This window comes from Cervus elaphus, chromosome 33 (assembly GCF_910594005.1).
Source record: "Cervus elaphus chromosome 33, mCerEla1.1, whole genome shotgun sequence".
Lineage (NCBI taxonomy): Eukaryota > Metazoa > Chordata > Mammalia > Artiodactyla > Cervidae > Cervus > Cervus elaphus.
The window spans coordinates 32,135,853-32,162,276 of record NC_057847.1 but is presented as its reverse complement, the minus strand read 5'-3'; the positions used below and the strand labels follow the sequence as shown (position 1 = coordinate 32,162,276).

Genomic DNA, 26,424 nt, shown 5'->3' with positions numbered 1-26,424 from the left:
GCACTGCTTAATGATCACAGAGAGCCTCACTTTAGAAAATGTCAGGCAGGCCTCAAGTCTTCAGTGATTACAGAGGGAGAGAGGGTTGGTTCTCTTTCTTCTAAGTTGACTTTTGGGTATAAAGACCACAAAGTTCATATATAATTTACTGTTGTTTACCATGGATAGCTGTCTGCTAGTCAAACATTTTGCCTCTCACATTTACCACAATTGAAAAGCTTCTGCACATCAGTATTCTCTTTTATTTGTCTGGTAAAATATTACTTACGATGAGACAATTTGGGGTTGGACTCCTATGAAAACCTTGGAACAGGGAATTGATACTTGGTTCTTCTCTCACTTTCTCTCCATCTCTCTACTCTCTTTCTTCCTCATACACATACACAACTCTGGGCAGTAAGAGACCATTTTGTAACACTTATTTGTTAGCTCAAAGTCATGTCTAGATTCAGTAATTTATAGACCAGGGCAGCAACTTAATAAGTGCCTGGCAGTATAATTTCAAGACTTCTGGTTGAACAATCTGTGGAGAACAGTACTTAATTGACAATATGTTGTCCTTTTTGTTTGTTTTCCACCTCCTCTTTTAAAAGCATTCAAGTTACACTTTGAAATTTAATTAAATTGTAATTTGCTTTTTCCTGTTTCTGAAACCACTTGCTCATTCAAATTACAGTTTCATCCTTTGCAGAGTGTGGTTAACTTCAGACTTTTCTGATTCAGGAATAACTATTTTAGAACATTGATTTATTCAATCTTTTTTTAAGTTTTTTTTTTTAATGTGGGCCATTTTCTAAAGTCTTTATTGAATTTGTTATAATATTGCTTCTGTTTTATGTTTTGTGTGTTTTGGCTGTGAGACATGTAGGATCTTAGCTCCCGACCAGGGATCAAACCCACACCCCCTGCACTGGACCACCAGGGAATTCCCCTAGGTAAATGGTCTTCATGTGACTGTGTAAGATATGATATTGTTGGTTTTCTTCCCTGATACCAAATGACTGGTGTTTTCTAACACCAACCAGTTCTCCAATTCTCTGATAGTAACTGGGTATACAACAATTCATTTCGATACTCATACTAACTTCCAGAGTTAGAGCAGAACCCATGGGTTGCCCCCACGTTAGCCTCTAACTTGGGTTACAACTCAAGAACAGTCAAATGGAAGAGATTCATAGAGTAATGTGTGTGTGTGGAGATGGTGCACAGAACTTCCATGCCCTCTCTAGGCTCACCATCCATCAACACGTCCACCAGCCTGGAAGCTCACTAAATGCTGTTGTTTAGACTTGAGATTTCATTATGTGGGAGAAATTGGCTGAATCATGGCCATTGGTGATAGAATTCAGTGTCTAATCCCTCTCCCCCTTTCTTAAAGTGGTAAGTACAGCTGAATATTCCAACTCTCTAATTACTCAGTTGGTTTTTCTGATGACAAACCCTGTCCTGACCCACAACCAACATGAAGCCAGGAGTTACCTCATTAGCTCACATACCAAAGACACCATCAAATTCCAAGAGTGTTAGGAGCTCTATGCCAGGAATCAGGGAAACAGGCCAAATATTTTTTTTTTTTAATTTCACACATGTCCCACAATATTACTCCTCTGTGAAATGCTACCTATGAATTCCAGAGTGAAATATTCATAGTATTTATTTTCCGAATCATTGAAATCTTTCTTTTGCAAATTTAACTATAACCTGAGTATTTTTCTATTTGTACAAAATAGTCAAGAAAAGCACAAAGAACAGTGACAATCAGACAGTCAATGTAAAGAACAAAGATTTTGCTTTCTTAAAAGAATTGAGAGTCAGCAAATTCAATGAGTTATTTGTGTCAGTTGGATACAACAAATGACAGCATAGCTATATTTAATGACTCCTGGGACTCCTTGGGCCTAAACGATGGCGTAAAAATAATCTGGCGGTGAGCAGTGCAATAGGTAATCCAAATTCCTGGTAGAGTGGCTGTACTTCTTAAAATGTCACAAAGGATAAAAGGAATTTGTCACATAGATAACACAAAGAACCCCACTGACTTATTTGACTTAACACTTTTAAGTTCTGGATAAGAAAACTGAGGCACAGAACATTAATTAGTAACTTACAAGATGTAGGCCAAGAGAAGTAGAAACGCACTCTCTTGACTGTATTTTATTCTGCAAAGCTTCGTGCAATCATCAGTCCAACCCCACCCCACCCCCTTGACTTGGAATACATTTCAAAGTACAGCTTGATAAAGTCTTTTTTCCCCAGGTTATTATTTTTATTTTTCATTTCATATTTCTCTCAAATTTAGGGTAACTTATGGAAAAGGAGACCTGATCCACATATTTATTGACAACTTAGCAAATGGTGCTTGGTTTATTTTTTAACTTTACTAAGCATCTAAATTTGCTTGTCATCTGTGCTAGATGAACCCTTACCCTCTTCCCCAGCACTTCTGCCCCCTGCCCCCTGCCCTCCACCATCACCTCATCATTGGACACATCATTTTTCACTGTTCTTTTTGGCAGACCTTCAAGTAGGTTTGTGTCTTCTGCATTTTTCTAATTGTATGCAGGATACATCCTGTTGCCTGGTGAGCTGAACACTTTAGACATGTCTGGCTGTTCAAAAGTAAATAATTGCCAAATTGCTCCAGGCATACATATGACTTAAAATGAATATAATACTAAAATAATTTATTTTAGGAAATTTTTGTTTGTCAAAGACCCAATTCTCCCCAAATCTGAATATATCAGCATATGTGTTTCTAAATGCATTTACTTGGTAGTCAGCAACATAGAAAAGCTAAAAGAAAAAAAAATCATATCACTATTAATTTTAAAAGCTAAGTCCAGTGTTATAAATCATTTCAAAACATGTCAATGCTTTTCATGTAAACTTTCACAAACAGGAACTATAAATATAAAATAATGTTCAGATAATAATTACTTTATTTTCTTATTTAATTCATAAGAAGTTAATTGCACTGAAGAAAGATGTAGGCAGATCTCACTTTATAAAGTGGTGGGTTTTTTTTAAAGCTATATATATGAAATTTTGATGAGTAGAGTCACATTTCCCCACTGAATTGCATTAAAATCCACAGGTGCTTTATCACTATCTCTGTTGTTATTGACTGTTTTCAGTCCATACAGTCATAACAACAATTCAGCTTTATCTTATCTAACCACTAAGCTTTTTTGTCAAGCAACTAGACTTCAGAAGTAGCTACAGTAAATAAGTGTTCCAGAGAAACAGGGAGAAATCTTTTTGTAAAGCGAAGGATCAGCTTATTTATTTGTCATATAAGTTAGAGTTTTTGATTGTTGACACAAGCATCTTATTGTCAAGTTGGAAAATTCTGGGAAGAGACAAAAATAAAATGAGTTCATTCACAGTATTTAAGGGTGGTCAATTCCAGCTACAAACTTTGTTTAGATTCACTGCCTCTGCTTCTGTTGGCTCCTGACCTAGGCTCCTGAGTCTTGTATAGGATAAAAGTCTGCGGTGGCAACTAGGGTGAAGGCCAGCCCAGTTTCCAGTTGGAACACAGCGGCTAAAGCTAGAGGTGCCAGAGGAAGAGCCGTGAGTGGCGGTCAGCCACTTGGTCACTCCTTCTGTCCTCTGTGCCACCCCAGACCCTCAGAGTAAGAACAGAACCCTGTTTTACAGCCCTGACTTCTTCAGTGGAAACTGTACTAGCCCTCTGGACCTCAGAGGACTTCAAAGTATTTATTTTGAGGAATATAACTGTATTATGCATGTGCACTTCAGTCACTGACTCATTCTGGAATGGGAATAATTTCAGGATTCATCATCCTTTCGTCATCCAGAGTTGGGCAACAACCACAAGTTTAACTCTAGAAAGTATCAGAGGAATGAAATTTGAAAGGAAGCCATGTGTTTGTATTTAAGTAGCAATCTTTTTTTTTTTTTCCTGTAAAGATCTAGTTCAATTATTTCAATTGTTGGCTCAAAACTACAATTTATAGTTTCTATAATAGTCCAAAAATAGTCCACCCTTTAACTAGAAGCAACAAATTACCTCAAATTCCAATTTTCACTGCTTTTCTTTTAAGTCATCATTTCAACCCAACTGGTCCCAGCTTCTCTACTATGTCATTTTGTTGTGCTGTTACCATCTCTTTTAATTTGTGTTCCATTATGATCATGTATACATACATATACTCATATGTGTATACATATGTATGTGTATGTATCTGTATGGGCCTCCCCAGTGGCGTAGTGGTAAAGAACCGGCCTGCTGGTGCAGGAGATGTGAGTTTGATCCCGGAGTCGCAAATATCCCCTGGATGAGGAAATGACAACCCACTCCAGAATTCTTGCCTGGAAAGTCCCATGGACAGAGAAGTCTGGTGGGCTACAGTCCATGAGGTTGCCAAGAGTCAGACACGACTGAGCAACTGAACACATGTATATATATATATACATTATTATATACGAGGCACAGGGTTACCTATCTCCATATTGTTTTCCCTTTATGTTCTCAAAGTCCATTTAGATGTTGCAAAAAAAAGAGTAGTCTTCGAACAATAACCAATAACCACAGTATCATGTATAGTGACACTTGACCTTTTGTGTAACATTGCTTTAAAAACTTAACCATTTTGTAAACATTTGTACTGATAAAGTACAAAGCTATATTTTTATAAAAACTATAACAATAATAAACATTTTCTATAAGATTATTCTCCCATAGATAGCTATATAAAAGGAGTTCTAGGAGTTGATATATAAAATTTCATTATTGATAAACATCTTTATACTTTGAAATTAGAAAGTTTTTTGAAAATTTTTCAAAATTAGATTTCACAAATGATGTGCATTGTTCTCTCTCTCTCTCCCTTTCTCCTTCCATTTTATTTCATTTCTCTTAAAGGCCTGTGGAATATATTACTTAACCCTAGCGCTATCACTATCCTTAAGATATATGGAGTGTCCTCAGTTTACCAAAATCACGAGAACATCACCTTCTAGAGCCAGGAGAGATCTCAAAGGAAACCCACATAACACTTTACTAGGAAACCAGAAAAAGCTGTGTCACATAAACTCTAACTAGTTGAGCACAGACTTTGAAACAAGACAGTGTGGCTTTGAATTCTGGCTCTTAAACCTAGCCAGTTGGTTGATCCTGGGCAAATTACTTAATCCATCTCTGTGCCTATTTCCTCATCTGAAAATGGAGATACTAATAGAATCTATCTCATAGATTACTGTTTTGAGGATTAAATAAATTTATATTTGTAAAATGACTAAAACAGTAGTGCCTGGTATACAGTGTTACATAAGTCTTTGGTATTGTTATCATCATTATTATTACTGTCTAATATATGGGGTTAACATAATAACATTTATATCTTTCCCAGAGAACAACTTAAGAATTTAAAGTACCAAGTTATCCTAGATGCTGCAAATTCAAAATAACACCATACTAAAGAAAAACTTTTTAAGAGAGAAAATTATCTACCTGATTTAATCGGTTGTTCTCTTGTTAAAGGCACCCTTCCTTTTCAAAGGTATACTCTTGAGCTCAAATTAAATTTCTGTCCTCTTTGGCATTGTAAAAAGCTATTAAATATCATTTTTCTATTATAATCATTCCAATACTTGAAACTAATAACTTTTTGGTTATCTTCGGTGATGTCAATATCACATTTCTTTAAGAAACTGAACTCTTCAACCACTTCAACCATAATGAGTCTGTCTCCTTTCTGATGGAGCTGCTCATAGCCACACATTGGACCCCCTCATTACTTAGTTCTTAACTCTCAGAATACTCTTTTAGACCACAGTCTTTTTTCTTTCAGCTGCAACTAACCTTGACCCACAGCAAAGCGTTCCCATCCCCAACACATCCTGCCCGTCAGCCCCTCTGCACTTTTGCCTCATCTCTCTGTATTTTAAATCCACTCACAGTGTCTGAGTAAGGATGGAGGGAGAACTCTTACTTGGGAGGAAGGCACTGAAAGATGCAGCTGTGGGCACCTGTTCATCAGGAGAACCTAAAGCAGAAAAGGCCAAGAGGAATCCAATAATGGAAGAGAAAGCAAAAATTTATGAGCCAGTGAAATGGTACAATGTATCAGGTTTGATGGATGAAGCTAAGCTATAAACAGAAAAATAAATACTAGGTCAGAAATAAGGAAAACTAAGAACAAGACAGGATGGAGCCTAGGATGGATTAGGGCACACATTTCAACTGAGGCCAAAAACAGTTCAGGGGTGTTGGTGGCCTGGTGTTAAGCGCTCCTGACTCCAGGCTTCAGGCGTGGGTCTAAAACTGAAAGGACGCATGCCAGACCCAGGGCCCACTCAGCCTGGGCCCACTGTCGGCTGCAAGACTAGAGGTTCCATTGATCTCCCATTTCATTTGTCCCCACATTCTTGAGCTAAATATACCTTATCAAAAGCCAACATTATCAAAAGTTCAACATTTTCCTCATCATCTGATATGTTTGCCCCCATTCCCAGGTTGTGTGTGTGTATACATGTACGTATATATATATTTAAAGGTTTGTGGTTTTGCATATATGCTAGTACCCAACAATCATTTTATTCACTTTTAATTGACTGCATGTCACATTCACCATTTTTCCTGACAATCCCAGATGTTCTCCATTGTAATATACAACTGGGAAGTTTGAAAATGAAAAGAAATTTGTGAGTAATATTCTTTTTAAAAGCCACATTGAATTTTCAAAAGTATGGCAAGGTTAAGATGAAGTCTTAAATAGTTACTAGAAATATATATTGATATAATATGGATGAAACTGAGAGCTAATAGAATATGTGTGGTCAGACAAAAACAGAAGACTGGGGATGGAACCCTGAAAAATGGACCTGATTGGGTGTCAAGAATTGTGTGTGTGTGTGTTTCAGGAGACTGGTCACGATAGATGACTGTTACGTCTGTCTGGTCTAAGCTACTCACCAACTCCACACTCAGTTTTAAGATTTTATAAAGCACAATGCAGAGAGTGCTGCAAAGCATCAACATTTTAAATTCCTTCTTCTGAGATACTTCCTGTAATGGCAAGTGTTAGGCTCAGAGAGTTTCATGACGTTTTCCTCAGGTCCTACAGGCTGGTGAATGGGGCCTGGGGATTTCTGCCCCATATGTTTTCCTTGGCAGGCTTCCAACTCAGCTGCACTGGAACAGTCTGAAAACCTCCTGAGGTCTTCCTCCACGATCTCTTAAAGCAAACAGGATACCACTTGTGATTAAATAGTCCCCCAAGGAAAAGTGTGTGTGTGTGTGTGTGTGTGTGTGTGTGTGTGTATTACTATTTGCATGTTCTATTTGTAGTCCTGTACTTACCCGCTGGAATGAGGAAGCTAGTTATTTTCTTCTGGACCAAACTGTGATGGAGATATGAATATACCTGAAATTTTTTAGCTATAACACTTTTCCAATTTCTTTCTGCAGATATGTAATAACAAGACAGTTTCTGACAGAAATGAAACTGGGCAGAAAGCCCAAAGTTGACTTGTTTCATTTTCCAAACACATGATTTTATGCAGTTTTAATTTTCACCTGCTCATGTGGTGTCTTGCTGAGAATTTTGGGAGATGAGCTGGATTTCATTGTGGGAGACTCACAGGTTCACAAGCGAGAAGTTTATTTCTCCTCCCTTCTGGAAGCTCTAATCCCAAATTTCACATCACTGCTCTGCTTAAATAACTTCTGTTACAGAATTTGGAACTTGTTTTCTACTCTTTAAAAAGAACTACAAGAGAGAAATTAAAATCTGTCAACAGGAACCCTAAAAAGATGTGCAGTGAATTTTGCAGTATTGTTGCAAGGCAATTTCAATAAATGCTTACTGGGCAAGTTATAATGTTATCTGTTAAATACCTGTGAAGCTGGCCATATTCATCTCAACTGTCAATTTGCTTCTTGGCAATCTAGGAATTTTAGTTCCTGGTAATAATAAAAATTGCATATGACAGGTTCTTCCAAAAACAAAAAAATTTTAGGAGAGGCTCTGGCACTCATTGTTAGGAAAAGCACAAGATATCATTCTTACAAATGGATTGTATTTCTCCTATCCCCATATAAAGGACTATGGGCAGCATTTCTGGCCACTGTTTGATGACCAGACTTTCACATTCACAGTGTGGGTATGACCATTTTGTAAACTGATGAGACTAAGAGATTCTTTGACTGAAATAATGGTAAGCATGGTGATGTATGCTACTAGAAGACTTAAGAGATGAAGACTGATGCTGAGTCCCTGGCTAGTGATTGATAGTTCCCATCTGTAGTTGTAGTTAAGTGTCTAGATTTTTAAATAATCTTTACAAATAAACAAGGAGATACTTAACTTTATAGTCCAAGTTCCTTTTCAGGTAAGTTGTCTTCAAACAGTAGAAGGTTGCACTAAGTTGAAGTGATTTGTCCAGCTGCCTAAGATTTCTGGTGCCTAAAGGGAGTAGTCTCAGAAAGTGATTCTGTTTGAAAGCCGTGAAAGCCTAGCTTCATGTGGAATCTTACCAAGAAGCACAGTACATAATTTTTAATTCCTTTTTAATTTTCTTTCTCGCCCCCCCCCCACAACTTTCCTCCCCTTACCTACCACCACACCTGAGTTTAAATATAATTGGTCTACCAAAACTTTTGTTTGCAAGTTTTAATTAAATTCATTGTTCACAGATATTACTGTCTTATTGTACACAGAAAAGAGCAAGTTTCAATCCGAATAACATTTAGAGACTGATTTTCACACTTCGCCTTTAAAAACAGGAGTGAAATAAGCATGAAATAAGCAGAATAAACTGAACCCCACCACTTGTGGGGCCTGGTAGGATTAGATTTTGAATCTGAGAGAAAAGAAACCAATGCCAATGCCAAATTTTTAAAGATAGTAGCTATAAATAAATTAAGGGATGATGAGACTGACGGACTATGTGTCCCATGTGTATCTTAAGCAGGGAAGACTATTAAATTACTTCCACTCTTTGGACTGTTCTAGGACCAGGATATCATTAGGAAACTGACATCATCTCTTTCTTTTGAAATTACAGGCTTCGTTGATATGCAAAGGGTATTTAGGGCATGTTAATGGTGACAGGGAGAGTAACCCAGCACATGGCTGATTCAAAGTTTTGACGTAATTAAAATTATTATAGTTTTACTTTATAAACAGCTTGTCCTAAATTAAAAGACTGTTCAAAATGTATACAGTATTATCAAGTGTCCCTTGCAATTATGGGGGACAATAATCAGAAAGAAGTCATACCAGTACAAACATTTGACAAGTGCTAGTTACCTTTCATTTTATAGCATATAGGAGAACCTAGAACTTTGGTAAGAAAAATGGTATCTTATATGCTGTGCTTAGTCGCTTAGTCGTGTCCGACTCTTTGCAACCCCACAGACAGGATGGATTCTTATTATTTCTGCTTAACATTCACAATTTTATTTTCCTACCCAGGAAACATTTAAATGATTAACGATCACATTGTTTGGAATGTGTTTGTTTCTTTAGGTAGAATTTTTCTAGTATATCACTGCTCTGAAAGAGTGAATTTACTTCCAGAGGAGTCTGTTATTTAGCAAGCAAAATGTTGCATTACTTAAGCATTTTCACTTTTCTCCTTGATTGCTTAGCCTTTCCAAATAATGTTCGGTAAGGAAACTGCGTGGACTTAGTGAGGTTTCCTTTCTTTGATGAAGTCTATTAGCCATTTAGTTCAAAAGAAAACCATATCAAAGTATGCTGTTATTTGTGGACTTAGGCAGAGAAAGCATTTTAAGCATAGACTTACTTAAGTTCATTGAAGAGAGTTTGTGTAAATTCAGAGACTGAATTTCTCTAAGACAAAAAGCAGACTGAATTAAATGCATTTTGTTTTTCAAAGGAAAAGTATGGTCAGTAGGAGAGAAGCTGCCACAGCATCAGTTGTCTAAGTCAGTGAGAATCAGAATTGAATGATTCAGGCTTTCTTTTAATGCCCTCTGTCAGAATAAATCTCAGATGCTAATCTTAATGGAGAGGGGAAAGTTAGAAAGAGGGTAAAGAATTGAGGAATTCCTAAAAATGGATCTGGAAATGTCTGGCTTTTCCAGATTGCAGCTAACATAGAACTGATTTAAGTAGTAAATAACTTTCCTACTCTGCCCAAGCTTGTTTTAAAGGTAGGCATACTGGGAAGATGTTTTTCAAAGTTGCAGATGATTAAAGGTTCATCTGCATTTTATTACTGTTGCTTATTTTTGATCTGTTGAGTGACAACAGCACACTTGGAACTAAATAAAGTAGTTCAGTACACACGAACTAGCTTTGCATGAAATTTTTCCAAGCCTGAGAAATAAAAATGGATTGTTTTAGGGAAACAAATTCTAAGCTAGTATGTAGTAGGAATATAAAAGGAATACGTTAGGAAATAATGGGTGAGGAAAAGTTAAGTTACATCAAAGAGGAAATAAGTTAGGGAGAGGTAAATTATGCAGAAATGTATCAACTTTGGAGAGTTTCTAGAGACCTTAGGGGGAAAAGGGGGTGGAAATCAATTTAAGTAGATGGAATATACAGATGAAATAGAAAGAATACCTATATTCCAACTAACCAAATATAAAAACCCTTCTTCCTTTAGCAGTTATCAAACATCTCAGTAAGGTACTTAGAAGAGATACTTAGCAGAGGTACCTAGAAATGTAGAGATACTTAGCAAAGATACCTAGCAATATAGAGGTACTTACCAGAGCAGCAATGGAATGGACCTTCCAATCCTGGAATGGAATCCAGGATCCTTCTCTTTCTTCGCCTTTGGAAGGCAGCAACAAGGATGGCAGAGTCTTAAGGAGCAGCCCAGTCATCACTACCTAACTGGTCCAGGCCAGGGTTCATTGTGCGAAGCCCACTGCTCAGAGACACCACAGGGAAATAAAACATGTGAATAACTTTGAGTGATGATTTCATGATTTTACCTAAAAAATAGAGGGCAGGGGGAAATGTGAGGAACCATTTGCAGGGGGAAAAGGAGTAGATCCATCCCCACAGTGTGATACACTAGAGTGATTTTCACACATTTCACATTTTCTAGGGCACTGCCCTCTTGTTTCCTGGTGAAAAATTGATGGTTCATTGGCTAATGCCAAAAACACAGACTAATACTTTGGATATCACATACATTGACATTCTTCTCTTTTAAATACTTTCTCCATTCCTGTGGCCACATGAACACGACTGTACACCTTCTTTGCCCCAATCTCTCCCAGTAATTATTTACTCTTTCATGATCTATTGTATTCTCCTTGTTTGACATGACAGATACTTAGCTTTAGAGAGGAATGGAATAGCCTTGAGATTCATATGGACCAGTCAAGTGCTATCCTTTCTACTTACTAGCTTTGAGATTTGGGGAACTTTGTAACTTTTATTATTCTCAGACTTGTATCATCTCAAATTATCTGTATAATAATACCTAGGATATATAACACCACCTAAGGAGACTGGAAGCTAGTGAACATACATTATTTACTATGTGCAAGATACTATGTAAAACTCATCACTTTAATCAGATATTCCTCAGTCCTCACAGGCATTGAGGTTCTGATGTCATTCTCATGTTATAGGTAAGAAGAAGGAGGCTTCCAGGGGTTAAGAAATTTGCTTAAAGTCAAAAGTGTCAGAGACAGAATAAATATCAGGCTTTCTGGGTCCAGAGTAGATGGTTAATCTCCCTTGGGTTTGCTTCATGCAGGATGAAACCCAGGCAGAAAGGGGTATAAAATGGGTTTCAAAATGAGCTTAACCCAGCCCTGTGCTGGAGGAACTTGCATATAGGCAGAAGGGGAGAGAAGTAGGGATGACAGAGAGATTCAACAATACAATAAAAAGTAACACATAATACAAACGGAAGTGTAATTTTCAAACATTGGGAGAGCACAATAGAGAGAGCTACTCCTTGCTTGGGTTAAGTGGGAAAAATCTGAAGAGAAATTAAGCCATTATGAGGATACATGTGAGGAACTTTTCAACCCCATCAATATGATTAGCCTTGATCTATTTTAATTCCGTTTCATCTCAGTATAAATGGATGTGGCTTAGGGGATGGGGATGTGGTGTGTGTGTCACCAAGTTCCTTTAGGATTCCCCACCTCAGGAGGACTCCATCTGCTGCGTATTCACAAAAGCGAACTTCCTTGGCAGGGCCAGCCAGATGGGAACTTTTTATTCCTAAGTCAGCATGTGGAAATGATGCAAGCTGTTGTAGTTCTGTTTTTAGACACAAGGCCAGATCAACACTTAGAACACTGTGTTTCTTGAGGATCACTCTGGGGGTTTTCTTTTCTTCTCTTTTCAAGTAGAGCAGGACTAAATACAACGGTGATTAATGTGTGCCCTGCCCTGAGCACTATGCTTGGTCAAACAGTTGTTGTTGTTCAGTTGCTAAGTCATGTCTGACTCTCTGTGACCCCACGGACTGCAGCACACCAGGCTTCCCTGCCCTTCACTGTCTCCTGGAGTTTGCTCAAATTCATGTCCATTCAGTTGGTGATGCCATCCAACCATCTCATCCTCTGTTGCCTGCTTCTCCTCTGCCCTCAATCTTTTCCAGCATCAGGTCTTTTCCAGTGAGTCAGCTCTTAGCATCAGGTCGCCAAAATATTGGAGCTTCAGCTTCAGCATCAGTCCTTCCAATAAATATTCAGGACTGATTTCCTTTAGGATTGACTTGATCTCCTTACTGTCCAAGGGACTCTCAAGAGTCTTCCCCAGCACCGCAATTCAAAAGCATCAGTTCTTCGAGGCTCGGCATTCTTTATGGTTAACAGTAGATGAGTAATAATTGTTTACTAAATGTATGCTGAAAGTCTTAAGGGGAGAGTTTATCAAATACCCTTATTGTATACCTGGGATACAGATTTAAACAAGAAGAAACTTTGATGGAATCAGGCCACCACCTCCCATGCCCTGAGGCAAAACAAATCAATAGCAATGAGAGCAGTCCTGGCTTTGCATTTCCTTCCCCTACAGAAAAGCTTGACTCTGTCCCTGCTGGCTTGGATCAATACCTAACCCCATCTCAAGTTTGAGCTCTACGGTGACCAAAGAAATATAGAAGAATTTGCTTGATTTCCAGTTCTAAACTCAAGCTTATAAGGATAAAAAAGAACTCACTTGGAGTCACAGAAATTCAACTTCTTGGTTTCCCTTTGATTTATCCCTAGATACTCTGAAATAAAGGATTTGTGTGTAGATGTTTAGGAAGCAGAAAGGGAGATTCATACCCTCCATTAAAAGTTTACTTTATAATGTTATATGTTAATGAAAAATACTTACATAAAAGACTGTGCAGAGTTGAATAGCCTTGTACTCAGAAATACCTGAACTTTTTCAAGCTCAGCCACTTACTGTATGATTTTATCTTTTTAAATGTTACTTTTGCCATTAGTAAACTGGAAATAATACCATCCATCAGGTAGAGTTGTTATAAGAATTACACATAAAATGACTTGTAAGAATGTACATGTAAAATGGCTAACACATAATTGATATGGAGATCAGTCCTGGGTATTCACTGGAAGGACTGATGCTGAAGCTGAAACTCCAATACTTTGGGTACCTTATGCGAAGAGTTGACTCTGGAAAAGACCCTGATGCTGGGAGGGATTGGGGGCAGGAGGAGAAGGGGACAACAGAGGATGAGATTGCTGGATGGCATCACAGACTCGATGGACATGAGTCTGAGTAAACTCTGGGGAGTTGGTGATGGACAGGGAGGCCTGGCATGCGGCAATTCATGGGGTCTCAAAGAGTCAGACACGACTGAGCGACTGAACTGAACTGAACCGAACTGAACAAGTAGTTATTGTTGTAATGCAATATAAGTCTCATTGTGTTAGGAAAATATCTAACGAGACGTATTTTGTAAAAGGATGCATCATCTATAGACATTTAATAGTTTCAATTTATTTGACCATTTCAAAGAAATTTAAGTAATTTAATTCAATTATTGATTTTTTAACTGTCCAATACTTTAAGCAATCAATTTAAAATATTTAATAGCAATATGATTGAATTTTCAACTATGTCCAAACTAGCAATATTAAGCACTAATGATTATTTAATTTGTCTAAATTCTATACATTTATAACTGCTCTTGTACCAAGAGAACTTCTTATGAGATGATAGGGGCTGCAGAAAAGAGAAGACAAGTCTATACAAGAAGTTGTTATTACAGTTAGAAATGGCAGTTCTGTTACTCAGAGAGATTAGAATCTAAGTGGACTTTTATACTGAGTCTTATCTATAAGTAAGTGGACATTTATTCTTTGAGGCATGAAGAAATTCAAAGATGTTTCCATCAGAGCATGATTTATGTATATAAATCTATGAAATTTGGGGCAGCTAGAACTGAAATATGCCATAAAAAGAGTTTACTGTGTAGTGATTTCCGACTTGGTGAGGTGTATGTATATGTACAGTGGATGCTTGTATTAGTTTTCTATTGCTGCTGTAACAAATCAATGCAGTTATTAATACATACAGTTGTGCTTACAATACCACAAATCCATTCTATTACAGTTCTGGAGGTCCAAAACAAGTTTCACTGGATCAACATCACAGTGTTGGCTGGGAACCCCCTCCTCCTAGAAGTTCTATGGGGGAGCTTACCTTTTTAAGCTTTTAGAATCTACCTATTCCTTGACTCATGGAATCTCTCCTCTGCTTTCAAAGCCAGTAGCTTAGATTTTGTATTACATCTCTCTCTCCCTCTCCCCTACCCCACTCTTCTTCTCCTCCCCTCCCTCTCATTCCCCTTCCTCCTCTCCTTCCTCTTCCTCCTCTCCTTCCTCCTCTCCTTCTTCCTCCTCCTTTTCTTCTCCTTCTTCACCTTCTTCCCCCTCTCCACCTCTGTCATTACCTCTCCTTTTGACTCTGACTCTCCTGCCTCTCTTTCCCTCATGTGAAACCTTGTGACTACATTCAACCCACCTGGACAATCCCGGATGATCTTCCCACCTTAAAATTCTTAATCACATCTGCAAAGTCCCCTTTGTCATGTACTGGGTTGACCAGAAAGTACATTCAAGTTTTTCTGTAAGATCTTGCAGGAAAATCTGAACGAACTTTTGGTCAACCCAATAAAATATCATATTCTCAGATTCTGGGGCTTCTCAGTGGTGCAGTGGTGAAGAACCCGCCTGCCAATGCAAGAAAAGCAAGAGACACAGGTTCGAGCCCTGGATCAGGGAGATCCCCTGAAGAAGGAAATGGCAACCCACTCCAGTATTCATGCCTAGAGAACTCCATGGACAGAGGAGCCTGGCAGGCTATAGTCCTTGGGGTCTCAGTGAGTCAGACATAACTGAACACACACACACACACACACACACACACTGACAGATTTTGGGGATAAGGATGTACACATATTTTGAGAACCTATACTTTGTTTACCACATTGCTAAACCTTGTCTTTCTCCTCTGTAAGGCAATTGGATGTGTAGGATCTCTTCCAGTACCTGAATTAGGAGAATAGTGGTTAGGGAAGATTTACTAAGGAGGCAAGAGCTAATCCTTTTTATTACTCCGAGAGATGATCTGTTCTTGTTAATGTATAAATTGTGCAAATCACATGAATGAATGGATTTTGGAGAGGTGACCAGAGTACATGCAACACAATGCTTCTGGGGGGAATGGGGCCAAAGGGAGTTAGTTTAAAAGGTGGAATCTGATTTACTGGGTTCCTATGCCACAGCATGCCCTTTGTGCCGTCACGTCAAACACTTTTACTCAGCTAACTCTCTGCCCTTCTTCTCCATGTTTTTTTTTAAACACTGTAAATTAATGCAAGATTTGCTATACACTTGCTCTTTCATTTTATTCTCCACCTATTTCTTGGTTTTATAATATTCAAATGAGGGTAAAATATATAAAACTCAAATTGAGTACAAATTTGACTTGGCAGCAGCATTCTGAATGTTTAAAAGAGATGAATTTTATTATTAGCTGAGGGATATGCAAATATTAAGAATTATAGAAAATTTATTCATGCTAATGGCTCTGAGTCCATAGATTTGATCTGGTGTACACAAATTTGAGCTGGGTTATAAATCATATATTTAGATTTGATGGAATTTAGTTCATCATTCTCCCAATTTAGTTCTGAGTCAATTTTCTGAGTACTAAGTAGTTCGCTTCTTTAGAATCCATCCAGAATATAATAGCGAGGCTATTGATACGTCTCCAAAAGTACACTTGCCTTCTTGAAGCTGACATCTGTATTTGCATCAGTTTTGTGGACTTTCATGTGACACTCCAGCTCATTCTCTGCCTCGCTTTTAGTCTGAACTAAATAAAGGCTTCTTAAATTGATTTTAGAAAATTTCTAATAAAAAAAATCTTTAAATTCTTATTTTTCTGCCTGAGAGTTCATATTACTATTAAACCTTAGACTTTCTTTTGAGTCATAATTATACATCAGATCAGTTTTCTAGGGCTACTTGTTTATTTTATGCTTTTATTGCATATGCAGTGAGTCAGTTAGAAAAAAAATAGACATCATTTTGTTGTTTGAATTTTACTTCATCTCTTTCCTTGGGAAGGTAATTGTTTGGGTTTGTCTTTTGGTTTTGGACACTTGTACTTCTTGAGATATAGCATAGAATTGTACTTAAGTCACAGAACCCAGAGCCAGATTGTCTAGCTTCCCTTCCAGCTCCGAAGCTTATTAGCCACCTGACCTTGAGCAAGTTTGACAGTCTTTGTGTGTCTCTGTTTCCTTATCTGTAAAATGGAGATTAAAAATAAATATAGTCTCTACCTCATAAGGCAGTGGAGAGCATTAAAAAGACTAATGTCTGACACGTAGGAAGCACTTTATACATATTCACTATTGTTTTTTTGCTTGTGAATCATTCTTTTGAGTCATTAATTTGTCTTTTCAATAATGTTAGCTTTTTTTCTCGACCAGTGTTATTTATAGAAAATTGGAAAATTAACACTTCAGCCTATTTATTATGCTTGTCCCTCCTCCAGTTTTCTTCTGTCTCATACATATTTTGAAAGATTTTGTCACTTTGAATTTTTATGCTGAGGAAGTCCAACTGAATGCATTTTATGAATTAGCTATATCTCTCTAATGAATTTTCATCATTTTAAAAATCAGTTAAGTCTTGCTTTAGAAATAAGATCATGACAAAGCACTTGGTGGTGTGAATCTTGTCACATTAGGTATTTTCTAAATATTTTCCTGACTTTGACATGTGGTGAGAAACTCTTAATGTTTTCCTCCAAAGCATTGCCTAATTTTCCCAACAAGATTTGTTGGTAATGCTGCTGCTTCCTTCCTTTTCTGCATCTTCTTCTCTTCCACATGGTCACATGCCAACTCTTTCTTGTTTCAGGGCAGAAGTTCCACTTCTCAGGATGCCTTCCTGACACCTAACCAATGACACACCCAGGTAGATTAGGTTCTCCCCACCCCAGGGTCTCCCAACTCAACCTGATGGAAAACCATAAACTCTCTGGGCTAAAATTGCCTGTCTCTCTTACCAATTAGACTGGAGGCTCTGGAGCATAGTGAATATGTCATGTTTATTATAATCAGCATTTGTTTAATAATAAAGAATACATAAATGACATTAAAATAAACCTTATTAAAGTATAATTCAACTAGTTTATTTTTGAAGTTTCATATGGCAAAGATGGAAAAAGATTAAAGACATCCACAGCAATTATATTCACAAAAATTATATAAAAATTCTCCTTTTTGTTACAGATGACCTTTATATGTTTCTGTTCTATGCAGAAGCCCATTGTTGCTATGGCTTCATAGTGGGGTGGCATCTTCTATTTATAGAATAGCTCTCTATTTCATTGAACATATTTTTGTTTTTAATGCTACTGCATGAAAGGAATATAGCCATGATAACTCCTCTTCATTTATTTTTGCCTGACAATTTTTTGCCCAATATTTTCTTTTTAAATTTTGTCTTGCAGGTGGCATATGATTGGACTTGTTTGTCTTTGTCTTTTAGGTGAAGTTTGGCACACGTTTATTTACATTTGGTTTTACACTATTCCATTTGATTTTGTTAAGACTTTGTTTTCTTTTGGGCTGACTTAAAAGGATTGTGCTTTGATTTTTATTGACTTTTCACAGAGTACCAACTTGAATTCACATAGACTCTAGTTCTCAAAAGTAAAATTTCAGTCATCAGTTCTCTAACTGCTTTTAGTGTTCATCCTGAATTTTGCCTCATCATCACAGAAATCCTTCAATCTGTCTGGGTAATTTCTTTTCCTTGATTCTGAAATGTTTTACCATGATTTACTATTGGTGTTTTAAAATTACTTTTTATCCTGGATTATGGTAGATACTTTAAATCTACCAATGCCCAACTTTTATTTTCAGCAAATATTTCTTCTATTTTCAGCAAAAATTCTATTTTTCATTTGTTCTGCTCATTCCTCCACCTTCCCACTGAAATGCTACTATCTTGTAGTAGCATTTTGAATTTTGCTGTCTTTTCTCTTTCACATCATCTTTGTCATCTTCTTTCACATTGTCGTTAGTATGCTATTGGTTTTTCTCTTCTGCAGCATATGATAAAGAAAGTGTTAGCTCTCAGTCGTGTCCAACTCTTTGTGACACCATGTACTATAGCTCTCCAGGCTTCTCTGTCCATGGAATTCTCCAGGCAAGAACATGAGTGGGAAGCCTTTCCCTTCTCCAGGGGATCTTCTGGACCCAGGGATCAAACCCAGGTCTCCTGCATTGCAGGCAGATTTTTTAGCATCTGAACTAGCCAGGGAGCCCTCTGCAGCATACAGTGACTATATTAACTGCCTTCAATGTGTGCTTTTTAATTCTTCTAAAAAACTTTTATACCTTTAGTTCTTTTCCCACCTTTGATAATTTTGCTTCTGATTTCACCACAGCTAGGAAATCAGACACACCTCTGCTTATACCTGTGCTCTAAACCAGAGAGACCAAATATCAGCTTCACAACTCAGACTCTAGCAGTCTTTTAGTGAAATAAAGAGGTCAAAGTATTTTTTTACTTTATTTCACATAGCTTGTATTGCACAGGCAAAAGAGAGAAGTAAAGAGGTGACTCACAAAAATTTACACCATCCTTGTATAAGCCAGTTTTAAAGCTCCCAGTGTTCAATATCAGTCTTTCATCCAATAACATCCATTGACATAATCATCTTTTCCATAAAACTTAACCCACAACTATGATTTGGGAATGGGCCTCTCATATTTTAAAAGTAGGAAGACATATTTAAATTTAGAAAATGTGCTGAGATTGAATCTTGCTTTAGAAACAAGATCATGACAAAGCACTTGGCCGTGTGAATCCTGCCACATTAGGTGTTTTCTAAATAAACACTTTTATGACTTTGACAGTATTTTGAAGCAATACACTGAGTCTACCACTATGTATCTAGACATTAACCTTTATTTCCAAGTCATTACTCTAGAAAGACCTTAGAATTATATTTATAACTTGTTATTTCAGCTTTTAGACATTTGTTAAATGAGAAATAAGGATAGATTTGTAATTTTTAATGCTCTAGGAACATATCATTTATAAAATAAAAACACTGAATTGCATCTTTGAAAATTCCTGAACAGCTAATTAGAAGACTAGTTCATAGCAAATGTCTCAGTGACCCTTTTGAAATGCCTCTTGATATTAGTCTCTGCATATTTCTAAGAATTCTTTCACTGATAACAGAAATTGTGAAATTAGGAGAAAATTTCAAATTGTATTCAATACATTGACTATTCCTCATCATTTTCTATATCTGATATCTTAAAGCTATGATCACCTCCAAGAAAACACAGAAGGCTGACTATGCAAACCCTTCTGTGACTGATTACATGTAGATGAATAATTGCTCAACAAAGTCAGGGCATTCTGCCTTACCTTGTACTACTTTGCTTTTTTAAAAATTCCTTAAACAAGGACTTTCCACAGGAAGTAAAATTCAAGGAAGCATAATAAATTTTTCAACCTTGGTAAATTTGCTTGATTGATCAATTGGTTTAGTCAGTTTCTTCATTTTTAAAAACTGCAGAAGAAAAGCACATGTTTGGGACTTATGGAAAATAGAGACATGAAAAATAGTCACACACTCTCTCATGATTTAAGAAAATAGGAAGTGGACACAAATTGGGTCTAACTGGAATATATAACTTCTTATATTACAAAAGGCAATAATAGAAATCTTTTCCCTAAGAACCTCAGAATTCTTTGAAAAGGCATTCTTACCCTTGGTTTCTAATAGTCTCATGATAACAGCTTAGATTTGTTAGTGATATATATTCTTTCCAAGTGCTTCCTTATATGCTCTTTCTGCTTTACAGGATATATTCTATTACACAAAGAATTAATTTTTGGGTGGATTAGCAATTATTTTCTTATCAGCAAATAAAACATTCTATATATAGGATTACAATAGATTCTAGGCTGGGCTGGAGAACTCATTAACTGGATATTTGAGAGAATTCATTGAACTTTTAAAAAAGTTTATTTACTCATCTGCACAGTGAATTACCTCTAAACCCCAGAGACAAATAACTTCTAGTACATTGGTTTTGTGATGTAAGTATTTATAATGCTTTCTATCAGAAATAGTCATCTAAAATTTTATTTTCCCTTCCTCTTTTTCACAGACCACTGTAGCCTTATAGCATGTTCCTCCACACTCTGTTTTCCATTAGAATACTTACAGGTTCTATTATTCCCTATTTTCTACAAGTATTTTATGACAATAGCGTCTTTAGTTTTCAGTCAATTATTAGTATTTTTTAACAATTATTTAATTTTTACAGGTTATCTTCCATTTACAGTTATTACAAAATATTGGCTATATTCCCTGTGTTGTACGGGATGTCTGTGAGTCTGTCTTACACCCACTTTGTTCTGTGTTACCTTTCTCTTTAAAGTTACCCTAAACTCATTAACACTGTTTCTATTCTCAGTCGTATTATGAAAGAGCATATCATGAGGTCGGGCAACCAATGTTCCTATCTTCTTTGCCACACATCACTAAGAAAGGGACTGTCCTTACAGATGGCTAACAAATACATGAAAAGATGCTCAACATTGCTTATTATTAGAGAAATGCAATTCAAAACTACAATGAGATATCACCTCACACCGGTCAGAATGGCCCCCATCAAATAGTCTACAGACAATAAATGCTGGAGAGGGTGTGGAGAAAAGGGAACCCTCTTGCACTGTTGGTGGGAATGTAAACTGATACAGCCACTATGGAAGACGGTATGGAGATTCCTTAAAAACTAGGATTAAAACCACCATATGACCCAGCAATCCCACTCCTAGGCATATACCCTGAGGAAACCAAAATTGAAAAAGACACACGTATCCCATTGTTCATTGCAGCACTATTTACAATAGCTAGAACATGGAAGCAACCTAGATGTCCATCAACAGATGAATGGATAAAGAAGCTGTGGTACATACACACAATGGAATATTACTCGACCATAAAAAGGAATGCATTTGAGTCATTTCTGATGAGGTGGATGAATCTAGAACCTATTATACAGAGTGAAGTGAGTCAGAAAGAGAGAAAGATAAATATTGTATTTTAACGCACATATACAGAATCTAGAAAAATGGTACTGAAGAATTTATTTACAGGGCAGCAATAGAGAAACAGACATAGAGAATAGACTAATGGACATGGGAGAGGGGAGGAGAGGGTGAGATGTATGGACAGAGTAACATGGAAACTTACATTACAGTATGTAAAATAGATGCTGCTGCTGCTGCTGCTAAATCGCTGCAGTTGTGTCCGACTCTGTGCGACCCCATAGACGGAAGCCCACCTGGCTCCTCCATCCATGGGATTCTCCAGGAAAGAGTACTAGAGTGGGGTGCATAAAATAGATAGCCAACAGGAATTTGCTGTGTGGCTCAGAAAACTCAGACAGGGGCTCTGTATAAACCTAGAGGGGTGGGATGGGGAGGGAGATGGGAGGGAGGTTCAGAAGGGAGGGGATACATGTATACCTATGGTGATTCATGTTGAGGTTTGACAGAAAACAACAAAATTCTGTAAAGCAATTATCTTTTAATAAATAAATAAATTAAAAGGAAAAAAAGAGACTGTTTTGTGAACCTTACAAGTTTACATCAGGTGTCATCAACATCAGGATAGGAACAGATGGGTGCGCTGCCTCACAGTACATTTGACAGGAAGCATCAGCTTGTTTTTCAGATGAGGAAATTAAAAGACATTGACTTAGGATGTTAAAAAATAACATGGACACAAGTTATTTTCTCCAGGTAGGTTTTCTACTCCACTACCCTGCCTGTGTAGGCAAAGTCACTGATGGGGAAGAGAGAGGGAGAGAGAGAGAGAAAAACAGAGAGATTAAAATGTAATGTCTTTTCTGTGATCAGAATAAACAGCCACAAGGCAATGGAAGCCAAATCTCTTTAATACTCAGGCAACTGATTTCCTGACCGTTAATAATCTTAGGCATTTCCCAGTAAGTAGAATAAAAATTGATAAAAATCAAAATATTTGGAAAGTAAATAAATACTCTGTAAAATTTTGCAAAAATAAACTACTGACTTTCTGTTAAGATTGATAAAAGAATGACATATTTTATGAATAATTGGCAAAATGAAATTTATATCATAATGTGGAAAAACTTTAGTGGCTCATGTTCAATAATGTTTATATAGTGACCATTTACAACAAGAGGAGTATGGCTGAACATAATCAGAATTCATCTGTGCAAATAGACAATGCACAGAGAAAAATAAAGACATATTTTCTTCAGCATGTGAAAGACTTTCAGTAGTTTGTGGGAATCTCTTTTTGTCAGGATTGTCTGGAGGAGTTATACTTTTGTGTGGATATATAGAGGTTTCGGAAGACAGATGAATTTTAAAAAATAATTCACATTTATTGTGAATATATCAGGTTATATAATCACAGCATGCATATGATACAATGTCTTGTTGCCTTATATTTTGTTGCTTTTTGATATGTGTGAAATAAAACATAAAAAATATTAAAACTTTAAAATATATTTATAGTTTAATATAATAAGAAGTCCTTAAGGAAAGCCAAATACTCACAGAGTCAAACTACAAATGATTTTTAGTCTCTGCTGGGTCACACATATTATTCTCAAATTGCTGTGTGTACATAAACTTTGAAGTAGCTGATAGAAAAAACAAACAATGCAATGAGATGGTTCAGTGTGGGGACAAGGTGGGAAGATAGGGGAGCAGGGCAGGGAGGAAAGTGGTCTGTTAACTGGGGTTGTCTGGGGCTTTGAGTCAGTGTTAGTAAAGCAATTCAAATAACAAAGTACACCAAAGACCACTACCCTATGAGTTCAGAAAACAACAAGCCCTAAGGAGAAAGGCGGGGGTGTATGAATGAGTGATAAACGATCAACACACACACACACACCATTCACTGGTTGGTCCTAGAAGGAGCCCTTGAAATGATTTTGGAATTACAATTTTTAAAGAGTGAATAGTAAACCAACAAACAGTGGTAGCAGCAAAGAACACTGAATTAAATAACAAAAACTAGTTTTGAAACCAACTCTGGCACCTATATTTAAATAGACATGGAGAATCACACTAACCAGGGAGGGTCCTTATATTCCTTTCACATCAGGAAACATCTAGATGTGTTTCCTTATGCCTGAAAGGAACCGATTAGACCAGATGAGACTACAGCATCTCTCAGACTGTTCTGCTTCTAACATCTGTTACTCTGTGGTCATGCAATCAGCCTTTTGCTCTGTTTGCAAATATGTAATATCTAATGCCCTATATTTTTGTCAGGTAGGTGGCTTTGGTGGGAAAATATCAGGTGATCTGAAATGACTGGTAAAACTTTTTTTTAAAGGGAACTATTAATTCTGTCCTATGTAACACATGCCTCAATGAAATAAAAGGAGAAAATCCAGTCTATAATTCTCATAGCATTCACATATTTTAGATCTATCTAAATAGATCTTCCTAGATCTATCTCCTTGAGGGTTGAAGGGTAAGGTGAAAGGCGAAGTGCAATTTTTAGACTTGCTAAAGATTTAGTCAAACCACCAAATCTGACACTTACTAATTGTGTGATCATGGGAAAGTTTTTTAACTACTCTGATTCTCCGTTTTCTTTATCTATAAATTTTAGAAAATAATGGAACATACTTCATGAGGTTGTTAGAGAAGTAAATGAGATTATGCTTTTATAGCATTTAGCATAAATCCAACACATAGTGCTTCAGGAGTTTCATTAACATTATGTATCTCTTAATAAATGCTTACTGTTTATCAGAATAATGGCAGGAGGAGTGAGGCAGTCAGTACTTTCATTTGCTGTTTGCATAAGCAGATGCTTCTCTATTGGCATTTTGTAGCTTTGCTTGAAAGTTAAAAAAAAAAAAAAAGAAGGTGTTTTAAGTGCCTTCACTGTTCCTAAGATGATATTTTCTTTTCAAAACCTGAATCTTATCTGAGCATGCTACCTTTGTTTTTAGTGACTGCTGGCCCTAATAAGCCTGCGAGTGGATTTGCAGAAGACACTGCTGCGCAGAGCAAGGGAGTGTCAGACCTCCAAGAGGTGGTGTCCTTGAAGGAACGGATGGCGAGGTACCAGGCAGCTGTTTCCAGGGGCGACTGCCGCAGCTTCTCCGCCAATGTAAGCTGCTCCTGGGGCTTCTGCATTAGACCTGCTGATTGTCTGCCTTTCACATGCCCTCTTTACATGGCAACATAAGAATACTACTGGACAATTGGATAAAGTAGAGAAAACAGAAATAATGTGTATCAAATTCAGGGTATCTGAAATTAAGCTTCAGCTCTGCCACTTACTGGGGCTTCCTAGGTGGCGCTAGTGGTAAAGAACCTGCTTGCCAATGCAGGAGACGTAAGAGACTAAGGTTTAATCCCTGGGTCAGGAAGATACCCTGGAAGAGGGCATGGTAATCCACTCCAGTATTCTTCCATGAAGAATCTCATGGACAGAGGAGCCTGTCAGGCTACAGCCCATAGGGTCATAAAAGGTCAGAAATGACTAAAGCCACTTAGCATGCACGCTGCCACTTACCATTTGTATAAACTTGGGCTACTATCTTAACCCCTCTCTGAACTTCAGTTTCCTTAACTGAAAAATGGGAAAACCCACCTGCTGCAGAGGGTCTCTGTGAAGAGTCAAAGAGATGATTTACATATAAGCCGTAAGGCACTGTATAAATGTGTTATTATTGCCACAATTATCATTTAACCTATAGCTATTCTCCTCAGGAAGGTTGGGAATTAATTTCAAAATCTTAATAATGTGGGTCTGCCTCCCACCCTCCTTGTTCACATGTATAGTTAATTTAAATTCACTGGCAATATAATTTCTTTTGCTTTTTTCATTTCTCTGTATGCACTAAATCCATTACAAGTAGCTTAATCAACATAGAAATGAGGGAGATTAGCAATGTAGGCACTCTGCTAAACCAATTATGATTATAGGAAACAGCAGGATCCAGTAAGACCACCGATTTTTAGAGCCAATGCATAATAAAGTCATATTCAAAAGAGTTTGTTGGGCTCCATATTCTGTGGCCTTCAATCCACAGGATTTGAGAAGTCATTTTATTAGTAGAAGCCTTACAGTTTAATGGAATGTAAGGATATTCTTTTATAATCATAATCTCCAAATTAGCAAAGATGTTCATTTATCCGAAAGAGAGAAAGAATAGCTAAGAAAGGTGGTATTCTAAAATAGCTACTGTGAAGCCGCGTTTTTCTTTACAAATTATTCAGAGACAAGAATGACTGTGCCAAACTCATTAACAATATTGCAATTCTAGATGACATTTAAGATTTTACATCATAATTAAAATACATTTTAGACACAGCATAGATGTTGAATGAATGTAGAGAAATAAGTATCTAAATAACTTCCTAAACAAATAGTATCCCTCCAGTGCCTCCTGCCAGTCTTCTGACATAGCACCCCCTGCTGGATCATTAAGCAACTTCACCACAAGTTAGGTTATAAATTGGAAAAATGTTTCTTGGGGAAACAAGCTGAGTTTGAAAATACCTAAAGACTAGTTTTTTACTAAGCTATCTTTTATCTAGGAAGACTTTTATCTTGCTAGGCACGAGGATAATATGCCATAAAACAAATGCATGATTTGTATTTATAGTATGTTAAAAGGAAAACATTTAAATCGGGCACATGGGAAACTAAATGTCTCACTATTTAATATAAAAAAAATTTAATTTCAGTGCTATTCTGAAGAAAATCTATGTAAAAGGAATTTAATAGTCCCTGTCTTTCCTGCCCATGTATAGATAAGACAAACTGAGGGACAGCGATTTATGGGAGGTCATGTAATTAGATAGCAACACAGCCAGACTAGATTCAAAGTCTCTTGACTTTAGTTCTCTTTTAACTA

General features: G+C 37.0%; 1 protein-coding gene across 3 annotated transcripts in view; it reads left to right on the top strand.

Moving 5' to 3' along the window:
• Positions 1–26,424, top strand: part of XIRP2 (xin actin binding repeat containing 2) — a 73,949-nt gene that overhangs the window by 1,546 nt on the left and 45,979 nt on the right. For 2 of the 3 annotated variants that reach the window (XM_043894486.1, XM_043894485.1), the window contains exon 2: positions 24,508–24,668. In XM_043894486.1, the coding sequence (XP_043750421.1) occupies positions 24,612–24,668 (57 nt within the window). In that variant the 5' untranslated portion in view covers positions 24,508–24,611. Of the gene's footprint in view, positions 1–24,507; positions 24,669–26,424 lie in introns of those variants that run through there. The other variant, XM_043894487.1, reaches the window with a different exon arrangement.